The sequence below is a fragment of the Protopterus annectens genome, chromosome 14.part0 (genome assembly GCF_019279795.1).
Source record: "Protopterus annectens isolate FY-2018-M chromosome 14.part0, PAN1.0, whole genome shotgun sequence".
NCBI lineage: Eukaryota > Metazoa > Chordata > Ceratodontiformes > Protopteridae > Protopterus > Protopterus annectens.
Window position 1 is genome coordinate 904,348,399 of NC_056748.1, and position 18,288 is coordinate 904,366,686.

An 18,288-nucleotide genomic window follows, 5' to 3' on the forward strand; every position below is an offset into this window, starting at 1 on the left:
CAGAACTACCACGGATGCTCACGAATGGATGCTGCATCCAGACATCTTCAAAAACATAACGAAGAAATGGGTAATGCCAGAGATAGACCTGTTCGCCTCCCCACTCAACCACCAATTGAAGAAATTCTGCTCAAGAGAATACCACCCACAAGCCTGGAGGGTGGACTCCCTTTCTTTCAGCTGGAAGGCACTGACAGTTTATGCCTTTCCACCTCTCCCACTGATGTACAAAGTTCTACTAAAGATCAGGGAGGAACAGCCAAAGGTAATTCTGATAGCTCCAGACTGGCCACAGCAGCATTGGTACCCGCTACTGAGAAGCATGTCTCGGACGAACTCATGGCCTCTACCTCTATGGCCTTTACTTCGAACGCAGAACAACTACAAGACCCTGCATCCAAACTTGAAAACGCTGCAGCTAACTGCCTGGAAAATTGCATAAAACAAAACCAACCTGTTTTATCTCAGAGGGTCAAGGACATTATCCTGGAGGCTCGCAGACCATCCACAAGGAAAACATACTCAGCCAAATGGAAGAGATTCCTCATTTGGAGTGCATCAAAGGGAACAAATGTCACACTGGCAAACCTAGCACACATCCTAGAATACTTAGCAGAACTGTTCCACAATGGCCTGTCCTATTCTTCCATTAAGATTCATGCTTCAGCAATTTCAGCAGAGTACAACATGGGTCCTCCTATCTTCTCTCACCCTCTCCTCAGACAATTTCTAAGAGGGATCAAAAATGTAAAACCTCCAAGGAAACCACCTCTGCCTGCATGGGATCTCAATTTTGTGCTGGAAAAATTAACACTTCCCCCTTTTGAACCGGCAGCATCAGCAGACTTACAGTTCTTATCTTGGAAAACTGCCTTCATTCTAGCAATCACTTCAGCAAGAAGGGTATCCGAGTTACAGGCATTAATGGCAGTGCAGCCTTTCCTTATCTTTCACCAGGATAGAGTGTCTCTGAGAACCAATCCTACTTTTATGCCAAAGGTGGTATCCAGGGTATCCTTGAACCAAGCTATTCATTTACCTACGTTCTTCCCTAACCCACAGAACAGGGGGGGAAAACTACTGCACACCTTGGATGTACACAGACAACTGCGCTACTATCTGGACAGAACTAAGACCAGCAGAAAAACTGACCAGCTTCTGGTAGCATATGCAACAGGAGTGCAAGGAAAAGCAATTTCCAAACAGACAGTTTCAAAATGGATAGGAAATTGCATTCGATTCTGCTACTCTTTTCATGGAAAGACAACTCCTGAAAATATCAGGCCTCACTCCACAAGAGCTACAGCCACCACTACAGCTTTCCTACGAGGAGTGGCTACCAAAGACATTTTAGAAGCTGCTATTTGGAGCTCCGTGCATACATTTGCCAAGCATTACAATCTTCCTTTATACTCCAGATCCCGAGCAGGTTTTGCAACTGCAGTTTTACAAGGGATCTTAACTACACCATCATTATCTTAGTACCTCCTCCCCCAGTTTGGCTATGGTATTCTACCCATATGTTATGACTGCAGATGCATCCTTGAAGGACATAGTACAGTTTTGTACCTACCATAAATGTAGATGTCCGATAGGTATGCATCTGCAGTCAGGATTACCCACCCTCCTTCCCCTCTGTGGTATTCCTAGGGTACTTACCCCTCTCTTAGCTAGCTGGGGGAATCTATTATGGTGTATTTGTTTATATGTATATATACTTTTTGCTTTCTACTGTTTGGAATTTTCTACTTTTATCCAAATTTAGCCTTCCTAGAGGGCACCTGGCATCTGGGCCAAGAAACACTGAGGAAAATGGCGTCGGCTGATGCCTTTATACCCCAGGAGCTATGACGTCAGGTGAAGTGCGACATCAGCCGAGGCCAGACCCAGACTTTGGAATCCGGCCGACTGAAGGGCTGCCTGAGGCAGGACAACCCATATGTTATGACTGCAGATGCATACCTATCGGACATCTACATTTATGGTAGGTACTAAACTGTACTTTCTTCAGTCTCAGATATTTTTAAAATCTCACATCTGACCCTGTAGTAATTTACTTGGTAAATCCTGCGGCTGCTAAAAATGTAGTAAATGCTGATCCCTCCCCTTCTGATAACGATGGGAAAGTGTTTGACATATTTTGTAAAAATATATGCTGCCACACTATTATTTTTTTTTTTAATAGCCAGTTTCACATGTGTTTGCAACATTTGAGAATATGCCACATTTACTTCTTTTGAGGAAAAATCTTGTATAAATATTAGGGTTGCTTAAGTGACCAAACACACTCTTAAGTGTGCATGATTCAACTGATAAATGCTCAGTCCAGTGCATTTCACAACAGCAGCATGTTGAAACTGAATATGTACTGGAGAGGTGCATTTAGATTAAAGGGTAAAAAAGCTTTAAAAATAGAGTGAAAGAAAATAACTTAAAGTACTGTACATAAAGAGGTGATTGGCTGCGGTGGTGCAGCGGTTAGTGTTGTCTCCTCACAAGAACAGATTCTCCGGTTTAATTCTCGGCTGAAGTGCCTTCTGTGCGGAGTCTGCATCTCCTCCCTGTGATCGAGTGAGTTTTAAAGACGTGTGTGGGTGCGTGTGTATGTGCGCATGTGCCTTCTGTGAAGATTGGTCACTGGGCTGGCAACTCAACACTGTAAAAACTCCACTGCCAATCAATCTGCAGACCAGTGATCCACTGTGGTGACCCCTAATGGGAGAAGCCAAAAGACATTGCTTATGGTACATAAAAAGGTGAGCTTCTTTGTTTTGGCCAACATTTTTCTTTACCTAAATCTGGTGTATTTCCAGGCTTCATACTGGGTGAGAGTATGCATATTTGCTGCCAGTATAAATTTGGTCACTTAGCTAACATTCTCAGTGTCATATGTTTTGAGTTTGCCACAGGAATACAGTGTTTAAATAGTGCAGTGTACGCAATAGACTTGATTCTTCCCAAAACCCATTATGTTTTCAGAAAAAAAATAATGATTATGCTAATTCTGACTTGTGCATGTACCAAGGAGTTCTCATTTTCATCATGTTCTCCTTTGTACTGCTTTGCAGAAAATATACTGTGCACATTGCATCATAATGGGGTTTACTTCTTGCTGTCCTAATTTCTGCATTATCATGTTGGATGAGATCTCCAGGTTAGTGTTACTGCATTGGCAGAACACTGTTAGATGAGATTTAGTAGTTGCGTGACACTTAATGGTTTTACTACTTTCTGTTGAAAGTCGTGTGGAATTTTGATTATTGCTTAGCAGTTGTATTACAAAGTAATAATACAAAGTAAAACCCAGCCACTAGGGATGCACAAGCCAGTGCATTTCTTTGTGCCGGTCCCAAGCCCGGATAAATGGGGAGGGTTGGGTCAGGAAGGGCATCCGGCGTAAAACTTCGCCAAATCATTTCATGCAATCACCAGTAAATATTTCCATACCGGATCGGTCGAGGCCTGGGTTAACAACGACCGCCACCAGTACTGTTAGCCAACAGGGTGCTGGCGGAAATTGGGCTAATGTTGGCCGAAGGAGGAGAAAAGGCAGAAGGCATGGCCGAAGGCAGGAAGAGAGGAGAAAGGCTAGGACTGTGGTAGTGAGGGTCGGTACTTTGAATGTTGGCAGTATGACTGGTATAGGGAGAGAGCTAGCTGATATGATGGACAAAAGGAAGGTTGATATATTGTGTGTGCAAGAGACCATATGGAAGGGGAGTAAGGCTAGGTGTATCAGAGGTGGGTTCAAATTGTTTTATCATGGTGTGGATAGGAGGAGAAATGGCGTAGGAGTTATTCTGAAGGAACAGTATGCGAAGACTGTTTTGGAGGTGAAAAGAGTGTCGGATAGAGTGATGTTTATGAAGCTGGAAATTGATGGTGTAATGATGAATGTTGTTAGTGCATATGCGCCACAAGTTGAGTGTGCAATGGATGAGAAAGAAAAATTTGGAGTGAATTGGATGAAATGGTGATGACTGTACCCAAGGGTGAGAGAGTGGTGATTGGAGCAGATTTCATTCGGCATGTTGGTGAAGGGAACAGAGGGGATGAGGAAGTGATGGGTAGGTATGGTGTTAAAGGAATGCAGAAGGTCAGATGGTAGTGGATTTTGCTAAAAGGATGGACATGGCTGTGGTGAATACGGATTTTAACAAGAGGGAGGAGCATAGGGTGACATACAAGAGTGGAGGAAGATGCACACAGGTAGATTATAACTTATGTAGGAGGGCCAGTTTGAAGGAGATTGGAGACTGTAAAGTGGTGACCGGAGAAAGTGTAGTTAGGCAGCATAGCATGGTGGTTTGTAGGATGACTGTGATCAAAAGAGGAGGAGGAGTGTGAGGGCAGCACCAAGGATCAAATGGTGGAAATTGACAAAGGGTAATTGTGAGATGGAGCTCAGGGATGAGTTGACAGGCTCTGGGTGGCAGTGAAGAGTTACCAAATAGCTGGGTAATTACAGCAGAGCTAATAAGGGAGATGGCTAGAAAGGTGCTTGGTATCACATCAGGACAGAGGAAGGATGACAAGGAGACATGGTGATGGAATGAGGAAGTATAGAAGAGTATACAGGCAAAGAGGTTGGCAAAGAAGAAGTGAGATTGTCAGAGAGATGAAAGTAGACAGGAGTATAAGGAGATGAGGTGCATGGCAAAGAGAGAGGTGGCGAAGGCTAAGGATAAGGCATATGAAGAGTTGTATGAAAGGTTGGACACTAAGGAGGGAGAAAAGGACCTGTACCGATTGGCTAGACAGAGGGACCGAGCTACGAAAGATGTGCAGCAAGTAAAGGTGATAAAGGATAATGAGGGAAACATACTCACAAGTGAGGAGAGTGTATTGAGGAGATGGAGAGAGTACTTTGAGGGGTTGATGAACGAAGAGAATGAGAGGGGAGAGAAGGTTGGATGATGTAGGGATAGTGAATCATGAAGTACAATGGATTAGCAAGGAGGAAGTATGGATAGCTATGAAGAGGATGAAGAATGGAATGGCTGTTGGCCCAGATGACATACCCGTGGAAGCATGGAGGTGTTTAGGTGAAATGGCAGTGGTGTTTTTAACCAGATTGTTTAATGAAATCTTAGAAAGTGAGAGGATGCCTGGGGATTGGAGAAAGTGTTTTGGTACCGATTTTTAAGAATAAGGGTGATGTGCAGAGCTGTAGTAACTACAGAGGGATTAAATTGATCAGTCGCAGCATGAAGTTATGGGAAAGAGTAGTGGAAGCTAGGTTAAGAAGGGACGTGATAAGTGAACAGCAGTATGTTTTCATGCCGGGAAAGAGCACTACAGATGCGATGTTTGCTCTGAGAGTGTTGAGGGAGAAGTACAGAGACTGTCAGAAGGAGTTGCATTGTGTTTTTGTAGACTTGGAGAAAGCATATGGCAGGGTGCCTAGAGAGGAGTTGTGGTATTGTATGAGGAAGTCAGGAGTGTCAGAGAAGTATGTAAGAGTGCTACAAGGATATGTACGAGGGTAGTGTGACAGTGGTGAGGTCTACAGTGGGAGTGACGGATGCGTTTAAGGTGGAGGTGGGGTTACATCTAGGAACAGCTCTGAGCCCTTTCTTATTTGCAATGGTAATGGACAGGTTGACAGACTGGATCAGACAGGAGTCCCCATGGACTATGATGTTTGCAGATGACATTGTGATCTGAAGTGAGAGTAGGGAACAGGTGGAGGAGACTTTGGAGAGATGGGGATATGCTCTAGAGAGAAGAGGAATGAAGGTCAGCAGGACTAAGACAGAATATATGTGTGTGAATGAGAGAGTGAGTAGAGGAATGGTGAGGATGCAAGGAGTAGAGGTGGCGAAGGTGGATGAGTTTAAATACTTGGGGTCAATAGTTCAGAGTAACGGTGAGTGTGGAAGAGAGGTGAAGAAGAGAGTACAGGCAGGATGGAGTGGGTGGAGAAAAGTGCCAGGAGTAATTTGTCACCTGTAAGAGTGAAAGGGAAGGTCTACAAGAGGGTAGTGAGACCAGCTATGTTATATGGGTTGGAGACAGTGGCATTGACAAAAAGGCAGGAGTCTGAGCTGGATGTGGCAGAGTTAAAGATGTTAAAATTTGCACTGGGTGTGACGAGGGTGGACAGGATTAGGAATAAGTATATTAGAGGGTCAGCCCAGGTTGGAAGGTTTGGAGACAAAGCCAGAGAGGCAAGATTACATTGGTTTGGACATGTGCTGAGGAGGTATGCTGAGTATATTGGGAGAAAGATGCTAAGGATGAAGCTACCAGATAACAGGAAAAGAGGAAGGCCTAAGATAAGGTTTGTGGATGTGGTGAGAGAGGACATGCAGGTGGTTGGTGTGACAGAGCAAGATGCAGAGGACAGGAAGAAATGGAAACAGGTGATCCACTGTGGCGACCCCTAATGGGAACAGCCGAAAGAAGAAGTTGTATTACAAAGTAAGTTGATGCCTAGGACTGTGTATTTAATGTAATCTGATCTGTGTCAGAAGAAGCAGTAGCTTTATGAAAGTTTCTCTTTTATGATGGCTGTCTTATGAAAAGTTTAGTTGACTATATCATGCGTGATGAAATATGAGGTAAATCTCTCACACCAAACCATTTCCGCCTATAAACTAAAAAAAAAATAAAATAAAAAAAAACATTGAGTAGTGTGAGGTTTTGGATTTCATCATGATTTGTTGTGACTTTTAAAGTGTCTTTCTTGTTAATTTTGTACTGACTTAAATTTATTTTGTCATTAAAAAATATAAATGCAAAGTTGAGCAAAATTTGTAGCTATACTCACATGTTATATAAAATTAATGTCAAATGTCCTGTTTTCTTATAGAATCTCTAGATGAATTGATGGAGTTGGTGGTTAAACTGTTTGCGGAAGTAGAAAATAAAAATGTTCCCATTCCTGAATTTCCTGATAATCCTTTCCAGGAAGAGCACCTCAGGGTAAGTTTCATGCGTTTTTTTTTTTCTTTCTTTAAATATCTTTTGGATATTTCCATGATAAAGTAAAATGGATTTTTTTTTGTATTTGTTATATTTCCGTAGCTGGTTAGCTTGGGTCTCCTCCTCTGTTGAAGCCTGAGCAAAGCTCTGTGTTGTTGAGGCCTGAGCAAAGCTCTGTGTTGTTGAGGCCTGAGCAAAGCTCTGTGCTGTGCAAGTTAACACTAGCATAAGTCAATATATGTGATAAAGAGCATGAAGACATATTTCACAGCAATTAGAGGGCAATATACAGGTATAAAATAACATACACCTACAAAGGACACCTTCAATGTATTAAACATCTTGATTTAAACTTGTGACAATATAAAATATTTTAAGATGTCATAGTAATTTTGTAAATAAGTTTTATGAATTGTATTTTAAAGAAAATTAATACATGAACAATGGAGATTTAATAGTTAAAGATTTAATTGAAGGGATTTCTTGATTGGTTGGGGTACTGACGTGAATGTATTTAAATTGACATTTGATTTTAATGAGTGTATCTGATCAAGTCCATGGAGGACGAAAACGCATGATTTTATAACAGCGTTCATTCATTTTATACTTTTGTGAATAAAAGCTTTAGACTTTTGGACCGCTTCTCCTTTGGGGTTCCTCTCTTTGTATGGTGTTGGTTTTCGGAAGAGGTTGCCGTTTTTTTGCATAGTTTTTAGAGCTGACATTTCTGATCGCATTAAATCAGAGTGGAGAAATTTTTTTTTTTTTTTTTTTTATATAAGTATACAAAGGTTACCAAACATTGATTGATAAAAAATTTAAGTTATGTAATTCTCTTAATTCCACTAGACCTGGAAGGGTAATATTATGCACCTAATTGTGGGAGTTTTACTGTCTTAAAAGAAAGATACAGGAGTTTAAAAGGATTTAAATGTAATGTTTTTTAAGAAACTTGCCAAGAATTTATCCTAAATGGTTGCTAAGGCAACCTCTTATTCAAAAAAAAGTTTCAGGAGTTTAGAAACTCTATTTTGTATGTAACATTTGCAGAAATGGGAAAATTTGAGGTGACATTGTATTTTGGGCGCTATTAAATTAGTCTGTTGGATTACCATATCATTTTAATGTCATTATTCATGCTTTTAAAGAAGTTATTTTCAATGTCTTATAAACGTGAATAAAAGTAAAAGAAAATGATGAAAAACATTCACTTTGAGGGTCTCTGGTTATGGTAGACTCTTGAAAGAAGTGTGGTATGGTGCACTTTAATGTGGATGTAAAGCTTTTTAACTACCTTTCTAAGGGTTGGTTTTAGTCCACTAGATAGACCAAATAATTATGTAGCTTGTCTTTGCTTTTTGTAATTGGAATCAGTGTGGCAAGATGAAATTATGACTTGAAATCTCAACGGGAATGAGTTTTGCAGTAAGTGGAAAATGAGTGCGTAAACTAGGGTCACAAAAAGGAGCAAACACATAGAGGTGATGGAGGAGGAACCCAGGTCTGCTGAAACAGGCACACAGGGGCTCTAGTAGCTGAACTGATCAAGATGAAATGTAGTTATTGCTCACTATATTAACTCTTTACATCCAGCAAAATCAGAGTTTTTGTGTATCCTGTAAGCATATACCCATCTTTGCAGGAAACTTCACTGTACTCCTGAAACAAGTATATGTGTCAGTATTTTTAAAATCTAATTTCTGAAATTCTGGTACAGAGGCATACTTAAATCTAAGCCAGCAAGGTAGCATCTGTAAGTTGACATATTTGCTAAGCATGCTTGGTGACGTAGTCAGCATGGGATTTACCAAAGTGAAGTTATGGAGTGTTTGCAAAATATTATGAACAATGTGAGATCTTTTCCATATTTACATTAATACCTCAAAAATAGTCTAATTCTGTCATGTTAAGTGTGGTACATGCAAGCCTTGGGTGAAAGTAAAAAATATTAAAATATTGAATGTTATGAGAAGACATTCTGAAAAATATTTTTGGTAAAGAAACTATGACTACTGGCTGTATTTTTCATAATTGTATTAATTTTATAAAAGTTATATAACCCTCAGGTGAACAAATGGACCCACCTTGTACAAAACATTAGGGCACCCAGTGTTGCCACTGGTATTATCTTGCATGCATGGTTTTGTAGATTAATATTGTTTTGAAAGATTGTGAAAATATTGTAAACATAATTTGCATTGATTCTGCAATATCACAAAATAGGAGCATGATACCTAGTTTTATCATTGGAAAGCTCTCATACAAGTGAGTATTTTTCCTTCTGATGTATTGGATCTATGTAACGCATTTACAGGGATGTAACAGTTTGTTTGATTATAACACTAGTACGTTTTGGAATATAAAATGTTATTTTTCCTTCTTAAATCTGTAGTAGAAAATTAGCATCTGCAGACAAATGTTTGATGTTAGCAGCAGTGTATAGTCAAAGTAAACTTTGTCAATCAGATATACACAGCAGTGCCAGCTGAATGAAGTTAGTTGCTTTGTTCCCTATGCAAGACATAATAATGAAAACAGTTTTTGAGTGACAGTAAGAGTAAATGCACATACAGTAATAATTAAAATATTAACACAATATATTAACACAATAAATTACCACAGTTGGACAGAAAGATATTAGACAATATATTAGTAGGCATTGCAGAGACTTATGACTTCACAGTATGATTGGTTAGAAATTGCAATTTATCAGTTGTATGATATATTCTGAAGTTCATATTGTGCATGTATGGAATGGTGACTTACTCCTGACTGTTGCACATTCAGGAAGTAATTCCATAAGAAATCAGGCTATAACTGTACCAGTTATTGAAGCAATTTCCAGAGTGATTACTATAGATGATACTTCACAGCAAGTGGGATATTGATCTGATTATTTACTGTCATGCCTGGCATTCAAGTTCAGCAGCCTTATGGATAGAGGGAAGAAGCTCATGTTCAGTCTAGATGTATTGCAGTGTAAGCTGCGATACTGCCTGCCTGACGAAAGGTGGAAGTACATGTCATGGTCAGGGTGAGTGGGATCATCTGTTATCTTCCTAGCCCTTCCCACACACCTGGTCTTGTGCAGATTATCCATGGATGGGAGAGAGGAACCAATAACTCTATCTGCTGTCCTGACTACCCCCAGGAGAGCCTTGTGTTCAGATGCTTTGCAGTTAATATGTATTATTATCTTGGAGCTTTTCTCCCCGAGCCTCCGCTGAAAATGGACATATATCCAATCGGACTATCCTGGAAAACAAATGTAAAATAAATAAATACTATACCAAACAATGATGTTACTTGAGAGGATGCTGTTGATGGTCCCCCTGTCGAAGGCTTTGAGGATGGACTGAGACAGGTTTGCCTTACTCAATTTCTGTTGGAAGTGCTAATGTGTCTTCTTCACTAAGTGGCTAATATGAGATGACCAGGATAGGTCATCTGAGATGTGCACCCCCAGGAACATGGCATTTCTGACCCTTTCCACTGCTACCCCCTTAATTTCCAGAGGTTGTTGCATCTCCTGTGTCCTCCTGTACTCCACTATTAATTTTTTGGTCTTGCCTACATTTAAGGCCAGATTGTTGCTGTCGCACCAGCCTATCCGATGCTCCACTTCATCCCTGTAGGCTGTTTCCTCACCATTTTTGACAACTTATGATGGTGGTATTATCTGCATACTTGATTCTGGTGGATTCATGCTTGGCTTATGCAGTTGTACGTCAACAAGGTGACTAGCAGAGGACTCAGGATGCAGGCCTGAGGGACACCTGAGCTCAGTGTAATACTGATTGAAATGTCATTTCTCGCAGATACTTTTTGGGGTCTGTTGATGAGAAAGTTCAGTATCCAGTTACATAGGGGGGTGTTGATGGCCAACTGGATCAGCTTCGATATCAGATTTAGGGGAGTGACAGTATTAAAGGCAGAACTAAAATTGATGAACAAGTATTCTGACATAACAGTTCTTGTTCTGTAGATGTGCCAAGGATTCGTGAAGTGCTATAGCTATTCCACTGGCCATGCAGCAGTTGGAATAAGAAAACTGTAGTGTATCCAGTGTGGCAGGTAGGCTTGAAGAGATATGGTTCTTGATCAGCTGCTCAAAACGTTTCATTGCTGTTGATGTAAGTGCAACTGGCCAGTAATCATTTAGACTTGTCATTTGGGATTTCATGGGTAAAGGAATGATTGTCGTATTTTTGAAGCAACTGGGTACAGTGGCTAGTTGCAGGGATGTGCTGACTACATCTGTTAGTACAGTAGACAGTTTGGTAGCACAATCTCTTAGAACCTTCCCATAATATTATCAGGACCAGCTGCTTTTCTTGGGTTCACTAGTCTCAGGGTCTTCAGAACATAAGATGCGCTAGCTAACTGTTAACGAAATAACTTTCATAGTTTACATTTTTTATAACTCATAGCAAAAGCCCAGTGATCTAGTGGATAAGGCATTGGCCTCCTAAGCCAGCGATTGTGGGTTTGAGTCCCATCTGAGGTAATATAATCTTGATACAAGTGAAGCTTTTCATGGTCTTAAGCTTAATGCCAAAAAATGCATCGTCATCCCTTTTGGGAAAAACTCAGTTCCCACTAATTACCACATCAATGGGAGCCCACTGAACACTGAAGGCATTATAAGAGATCTGGGGACACAGATTGACAGTAACCTCTCCTTCGACCAACACATTGCCATTGTGGTCAGAAAGTCATATGTGGCACATCTCCATTACCAAGGGTTTTGTATCCAGGAAGAGAGGTCATCATTTCTTTCTACTCTTCCCTCATTAGACCAGTCATGGAGTATAATGCCCCATTTGGCTTGTACCTCACTAGACACCTGCAACAACTGGAGAGACCACAGAAGTACCTCACGAAGAGGATCTTAGGCCTTAAACACATGTCCTACATGGACAGACTCAGAAAACTCCAGCTATTCTCTGTCTCGTCTACTAAGAGGCGATCTCTGCTTGACTTGCAAAGCCATGTCTGTCCCAGCTCTGTTAGAAATGCTACATCTAAAGAAATCCCAATCCTTCCACACCACACACTCCAGAGATCTCAACCTCATTACCACAATCAACAGAACACGCTGCAGGGACAGGTTCATAACCCAGAGAATGGCCATGCTCTGGAGGAGACTTCTCATACATGTCAAGCAGAGCACCTCACTAGCCTTCTTCAAAAGTAGTCTAGATGAGTGAATGAGAAATAGAAAGTTCACCCTGGGGATCACTGCAGTGGCTTTACTTGATAGAGGCACTGGGAACTAACGTTGGGTGGCACAATTCCAAGACACTTTTATGATAGAATCATTGTTGTTAAACCAAAGACCCCTTTAGACTCAAACAGTGTGACGTTCAGAGAGAATCAGGAGTTACCAGCAGAATGGCCAGGGACAAATTTACAAAATGAACTTTGTGAACCAGGGAGCTCGACCGAATAAACAACAGTGTCGTTGCTAACAGAAACGAGTTTGATTTCAAGTTTACAGCAAGTTATTGACACATTGACAACTCTAAAAATGACTTTCACATTTACAATTATTCTGACATGGAACTTTGTGCTCTGCATGCAGATTTGTTAGCTAAAGGGTTGTTGTTTGTTCCATTAAAACATATGGACTGGTAAAAACTATTATTGATGTAAAACTGTATTACAAGAAAATTGAATTTATGTCTTTGGCTTAACAACAATAATTCTATTAATAGGGTAAGCACTGAGTTAAAACATCTAAGTGTGTGTAATTCTCCATTGCACACTTCCATTAATATGTATGAGAAGTTGTGAAAATGCCATTAGAGCATTTAATAAGTGTTCCAAGTCTAATAATGTTTATAGCAATTTAAGTAGCCAGGAAGTTGACCACCTTAAAGAATTAACTACAGACAGTAATATTAGGATTATGAAGCCTGACAAGGGGGGTGGGCTTGTCGTTATGAACTGTGTATATTATATGAACATAATGAATTGCTTGTTATTCACTGATGGATGTCCTTCAAGGATGCATCTGCAGTCCTAACAAATGGGTTGTCCTGTCGTCAGGCAGCCCTTCGGTCGGCCGGATTCCAAAGTCTGGGTCTGGCCTCGGCTGGTGTCGCACTTCACCCGACGTCATCTCTGCTGGTCTTCGGGTATAAAGGCATCAGCCGACGCCATTTTCCTCAGTCTTTCTTGCCGCATGGCCGAAGCAAAAGCTGTTCGCAAGTGCCGGTCGGTCAGATCCAGAGATTACTACTACCGAATACTACTTCGAAGACTTCTGAAAAGCTAAGTACCCCGTTGGGGACTCTTTCTTGCCTCAGCCAATGTCAGAAAAAGTGAATAACTGTTTAACTTGTGGGAAACAAATACCTCATAAAGATTTCCACTCTTACTGCTTACCTTGTTTAGGCCCAGACCACGACGTAGCAGCCTGTTTAGCCTGTGCTTCTTTCAACCGACGAACGCTTAGGCGTCGGTCGGAGTTTGCTGAACAGTTTTTCGGCTCAGATTTTGCGTACATTATGCCGTCGGATCCTCCGACTTCGCAAATTGTTAAGAAACGCAAAGAAAAAGACCGACACTTGCGGTCCGCGGTTTCGGCCGAAACCACGGTTAAGCAAACCGTGAGTGTCTCGGTTTCGGCCGAAACCGAGCAAATGGGTCAATCTTCAGCCGAATCCATGACTACTACCGAGGCTCCTGCTACCCTAGTTGAATCAGCCTCTGAAGTTTTGCCTACTAATGTGGTTCCTCTAGAATTATCGGACACCATCCCTTTGGATGTCTCTACCCCAGCACGTGGTGCTGCTAGGCCTCCTGCAGCCATGTCTATAAAGGCCTTTGCCAGGGCTAAAGCAGCCAAAACTGCTAAGTCTGTGCCTGTTAAGCCCCCCTTTCACAGGCCCAGTTCCAGTTCCCAAATGCTTACTCTGGCAGAGGATCTCATCTCTTTAATAAGGGGATCCCAATCTCACCCAGACAGGGCCTCTCAACCTCCAGAAAAGAGACCTAGAGCAGAGCCCCCTGAGCCAGTGTCCTCAGATGACTCTTCTGATGAATCAGACAATACAGACCATCCAGAGGCTCCTTTTTCTACTTATGAAGATTCCGATGCTGAAGAATCTATACCTTCTACCTCTCCACCAGAGGAATTTTCCTTTGGGGAAACCTTACATGCCATGAGAGAGCAATTCCAATGGCAGGGACAAGATTTCTCAGATTCAAGAAAAAGGCTTAGGACCTTTCTACACTTACCACGACATAGGCCCTTAGCTATACCTCCAGTTCTTCCTGTTGTGGATGATGCATTTAATGATGTTTGCACTGCTCCTGATACTTTACCTCCAGCCCCTGCCAAGCCCGATAGGTTTTACAGGGTACCGGACACTCATCACCACTTATACAAGGCTCCCCTTGCAGATCCTGAGACTATCTCCCAGGGGCTTAAGGCAGTAGCTTCGACCTCAGCGAAAAACCCTCTCCCCTCTGAAAGGGAATCCAGGTCCTTAGAGAGATGGGGTAAAAAAGTATACACCTCTGCTACTCTCTCAGCTAGAGCTTTGAACTGTCAGTTTCATATGATCCAATACCAAGAGTTTATGCTTGATAAGTTAACTAAGAAACTGTCCTCTGATGATTCCTTAGATAAGAAATATGTTTTAGAAATGGTGAATAACATTCAGCAGGTTAGTAACCATGTGGCTATGATGCACTGGAGGCTTCATTTAGATCAGCCATGACTGGCACAGTTATAAGAAGGCATGCATGGTTGAAAGAACAGGTCTTGCCGGATCATGTTAAAGCAAAGCTATTAGATGCTCCTATGGATAAGGTCAGTCTATTTGGTTCTCCTGCCCAGCAAGTAATGAAGAAAATGGAAGAAAAGGCAAAATCTGTGCAAACAGTTAAAGATTTCTTACAGGTTCAGCCCCCAAGGTTTAGCAGGAACTGGCCTTCCAAAAATTGGTCCTTTCCAGACTCCTCTAAATCTCAGAGATGCAGGAATAGACGTTCCAGAGGCAGAAATCAATCCAGAGGAGGTGCCTACAGAGGACGCCAGTGGCAAGGCAATAACCAGCGAGGCACAGACACAACCACTGCCACTGCAACAGGACAATCACAGTGACTTGGCTCTGACACCGCCTACCAGGGAACAAAAAGCAGCACCCTTAGGCGGAAAGTTAGCCTTATTTTCAAAAAATTGGCACTATATCACAAGAGACAAGTGGATTTTGCAAACTATAGACCAAGGCTACAGGTTTCATTTCCACACCTTACCTGTAAAAAGAGGAATGCCAAACCTACCACCAAATCAAAAAACAGAAGCTCTAAGACAGATAGCTCAATTAACAAAGATGAGAGCTGTGGAAAGGGTACCACCTACAGAACAGGGCAAAGGATTTTACTCCAGACTCTTCCTAGTACCAAGAAAAGAGAAAGGTTGGAGACCTATTCTCGACCTGTCTGCTTTAAACACATTCATCATTGTTCCAAAATTCAAAATGCTGACCCTACAGCAACTTCTTCCCATGCTGGGCAAGGAGTGTTGGCTGGTAACTCTAGATCTCAAGGAGGCATACCTGCACGTCCCCATACGACCAAATTGCAGAAGATACCTCAGATTTCTTGCAGGATCAGAGCATTATCAATTCTCAGCATTGCCCTTTGGCTTATCTACTGCGCCCAGAGTATTCACAAAATGCCTGGCATCAGTAATCGCTCATTGCAGGCTACAGGGAATCCAAATTTATCCATACCTGGACGACTGCCTGATACAAGCGGACAACAAAACCAAGCTGACACAAGACTTACAAAGAGTCATTTGCTTACTACAAGCCCTGGGATACACAGTCAATTTAAAAAAGTCAAGACTGATACCATCCCAAACAAGAACATTCTTGGGTGCAGAATTGGATACAGTAAAACAGATGGCATTCCTAACTGCAGAAAAACAAGAACAACTCCCTCTTTACTTCTTGGCATTAACAAAGCAGAACAAACTAACAGCAAGGAAAGTACTGCAGGCCTTGGACTTCATGGCATCATGCATAATCCTGGGCTTCATGGCATCATGCATAATCCTGGTCCCCCATGCCAGACTGCATATGAGAAAGCTACAGTGGTACCTAAAGAATTTATGGTCTCAACACAGGCACAGCTTAGAAACCGAAATACCACTAATCCCATGCCTGAAACAAGAGTTCCTATGGTGGGCTCAAGCATGCCAGTCAAACCCAGGTTTGCCCTTCCACAACATTCAAGCAAGCCAAACCATCACAACGGACGCCTCAGACCTAGGTTGGGGGGCCCACATGCTGGACAGATGCATTCAAGGATTATGGACTCCAGATCAGCTGCACCTGCACATAAATCAAAAAGAAATGCTGGCAGTAAAACTAGCAATCCAGAATTTCAGACCATTCCTCAAAGAAGGCCAATTAATGATAAGGACAGACAACACCACAGTCATGTGGTACATCAACAAACAGGGAGGCACTCATTCATACCCCCTATGCCGAATGGCTCTGGACTTATGGAATATGGCTCTGAGCTACAACATTCAGTTACAGGCAATATTCGTACCGGGAAAAGAAAACACCCTAGCAGACATGTTAAGCAGAACTACCTGGGATGCTCACGAATGGATGCTACACCCGGACATCTTCAAGGCCATCACAAAGAAATGGGGAATGCCACAAATAGACCTATTCGCATCCCCACTCAATCACCAGTTCAAGAAATTCTGCACAGGGACATACCACACACTTGCGTGGAAGGTGGACTCTCTATCCTTCAGTTGGAAAGGCCTGACAGCATATGCATTTCCACCTCTTCCTTTGATGCACAAGGTACTACTGAAAATCAAAGAGGAACGTCCAAGGATAATTCTGATAGCTCCAAATTGGCCAAGACAACATTGGTACCCATTACTGAGGAGCATGTCTCGGGGGGAAACGTGGACACTACCCCTGATTCCTTTGATGTTAACTCAGAGCGACTACAACATCATGCATCCAAACCTGAAAACTCTGCAACTGGCTGCCTGGAACATTACATAAGAGCAACTAACCCAGATTTATCCCAAAGGGTTAAAGACATTATCCTTGAGGCCCGCAGACGTTCAACAAGAAGGAACTATGCAGGAAAATGGAAAAGGTTTGTCATTTGGAGTACTGAAAGAGGTAAAGATGTGTCAAAGATAGATATTGCCAACATCCTGGAGTATTTGGCAGAGCTTCTCCATACAGGCCTGTCCTATTCCTCCATCAAGATACATGCATCAGCTATTTCTGCAAAATACAGCTTCGATCCCCCTGTCTTCTCACATCCTCTACTCAGGCAGTTCCTCAGAGGAATCAAGAATGTAAAACCTCCTAGGAAACCACCATTACCAGCATGGGACTTGAACTTCGTGCTAGAAAAATTGACACTCCCTCCATTCGAACCAGCAGCAACAGCAGATCTTCAACACCTATCCTGGAAAACTGCTTTCCTACTGGCAATTACTTCAGCAAGAAGGGTTTCGAACTACAGGCCTTAATGGCAGTACAACCCTTCCTAATCTTCCATCAAGATAGAGTGTCCATGAGAACTAATCCTACATTTATGCCTAAGGTGGTATCCAGAGTGTCTCTAAACCAGGCAATCCACCTACCTACCTTCTTTCCCAATCCACAGAACAGGGGAAAGACTGCTGCATACCTTGGATGTACATAGACAGTTCGCTACTACCTGGACAGAACCAAGGGCAATAGAAAAACTGACCAGCTTCTAGTAGCTTATGCAACAGGAAGGGAAGGAAAAGCAATTTCCAAACAGACAATCTCCAAGTGGATAGGAAATTGCATAAGATTCTGTTACTCCTACCATGGAAAACAAATTCCACAGAACATAAGACCTCATTCTACAAGGGCTACAGCCACTACCACAGCTTTCTTACAAGGAGTGGCTACCAAGGACATTATTGAGGCGGCTACTTGGACCTCCGTGCATACATTTGCCAAGCATTATAACTTACCTCTATACTCTAGATCCCGAGCAGGGTTTGCCACTGCTGTTTTGCAAGGGATCCTAACTACACCATAATTCTTCTTCCTCCTCCCCTAGTTTGGCTATGGTATTCTACCCATTTGTTAGGACTGCAGATGCATCCTTGAAGGACATAGTACAGTTTTGTACCTACCATAAATGTAGATGTCCGAACAGGATAGCATCTGCAGTCAGGATTACCCACCCTCTTTCCCTCTGTGGTACTCCTAGGGTATTTACCCTCCTAATAGCTAGCTGGGGTGGATCTCTTATGGTGTATTTGTTTGTATATATGTACATACATGCTTATTTTTGTGTTTGCCTTCTACCTTTTTTGGAAAC

The 18,288-nt window shown here is 42.0% G+C and overlaps 1 protein-coding gene across 6 annotated transcripts in view; it reads left to right on the forward strand.

Annotated features, from left to right (window-relative positions):
• Positions 1 to 18,288, forward strand: part of IDE (insulin degrading enzyme) — a 3,524,264-nt gene that overhangs the window by 803,493 nt on the left and 2,702,483 nt on the right. For all 6 annotated transcript variants that reach the window (XM_044056694.1, XM_044056696.1, XM_044056693.1 and 3 more), the window contains one exon: positions 6,815 to 6,927. In XM_044056694.1, coding sequence (XP_043912629.1) covers positions 6,815 to 6,927 — 113 coding nt within the window. The remainder of the gene's footprint in view (positions 1 to 6,814; positions 6,928 to 18,288) is intronic.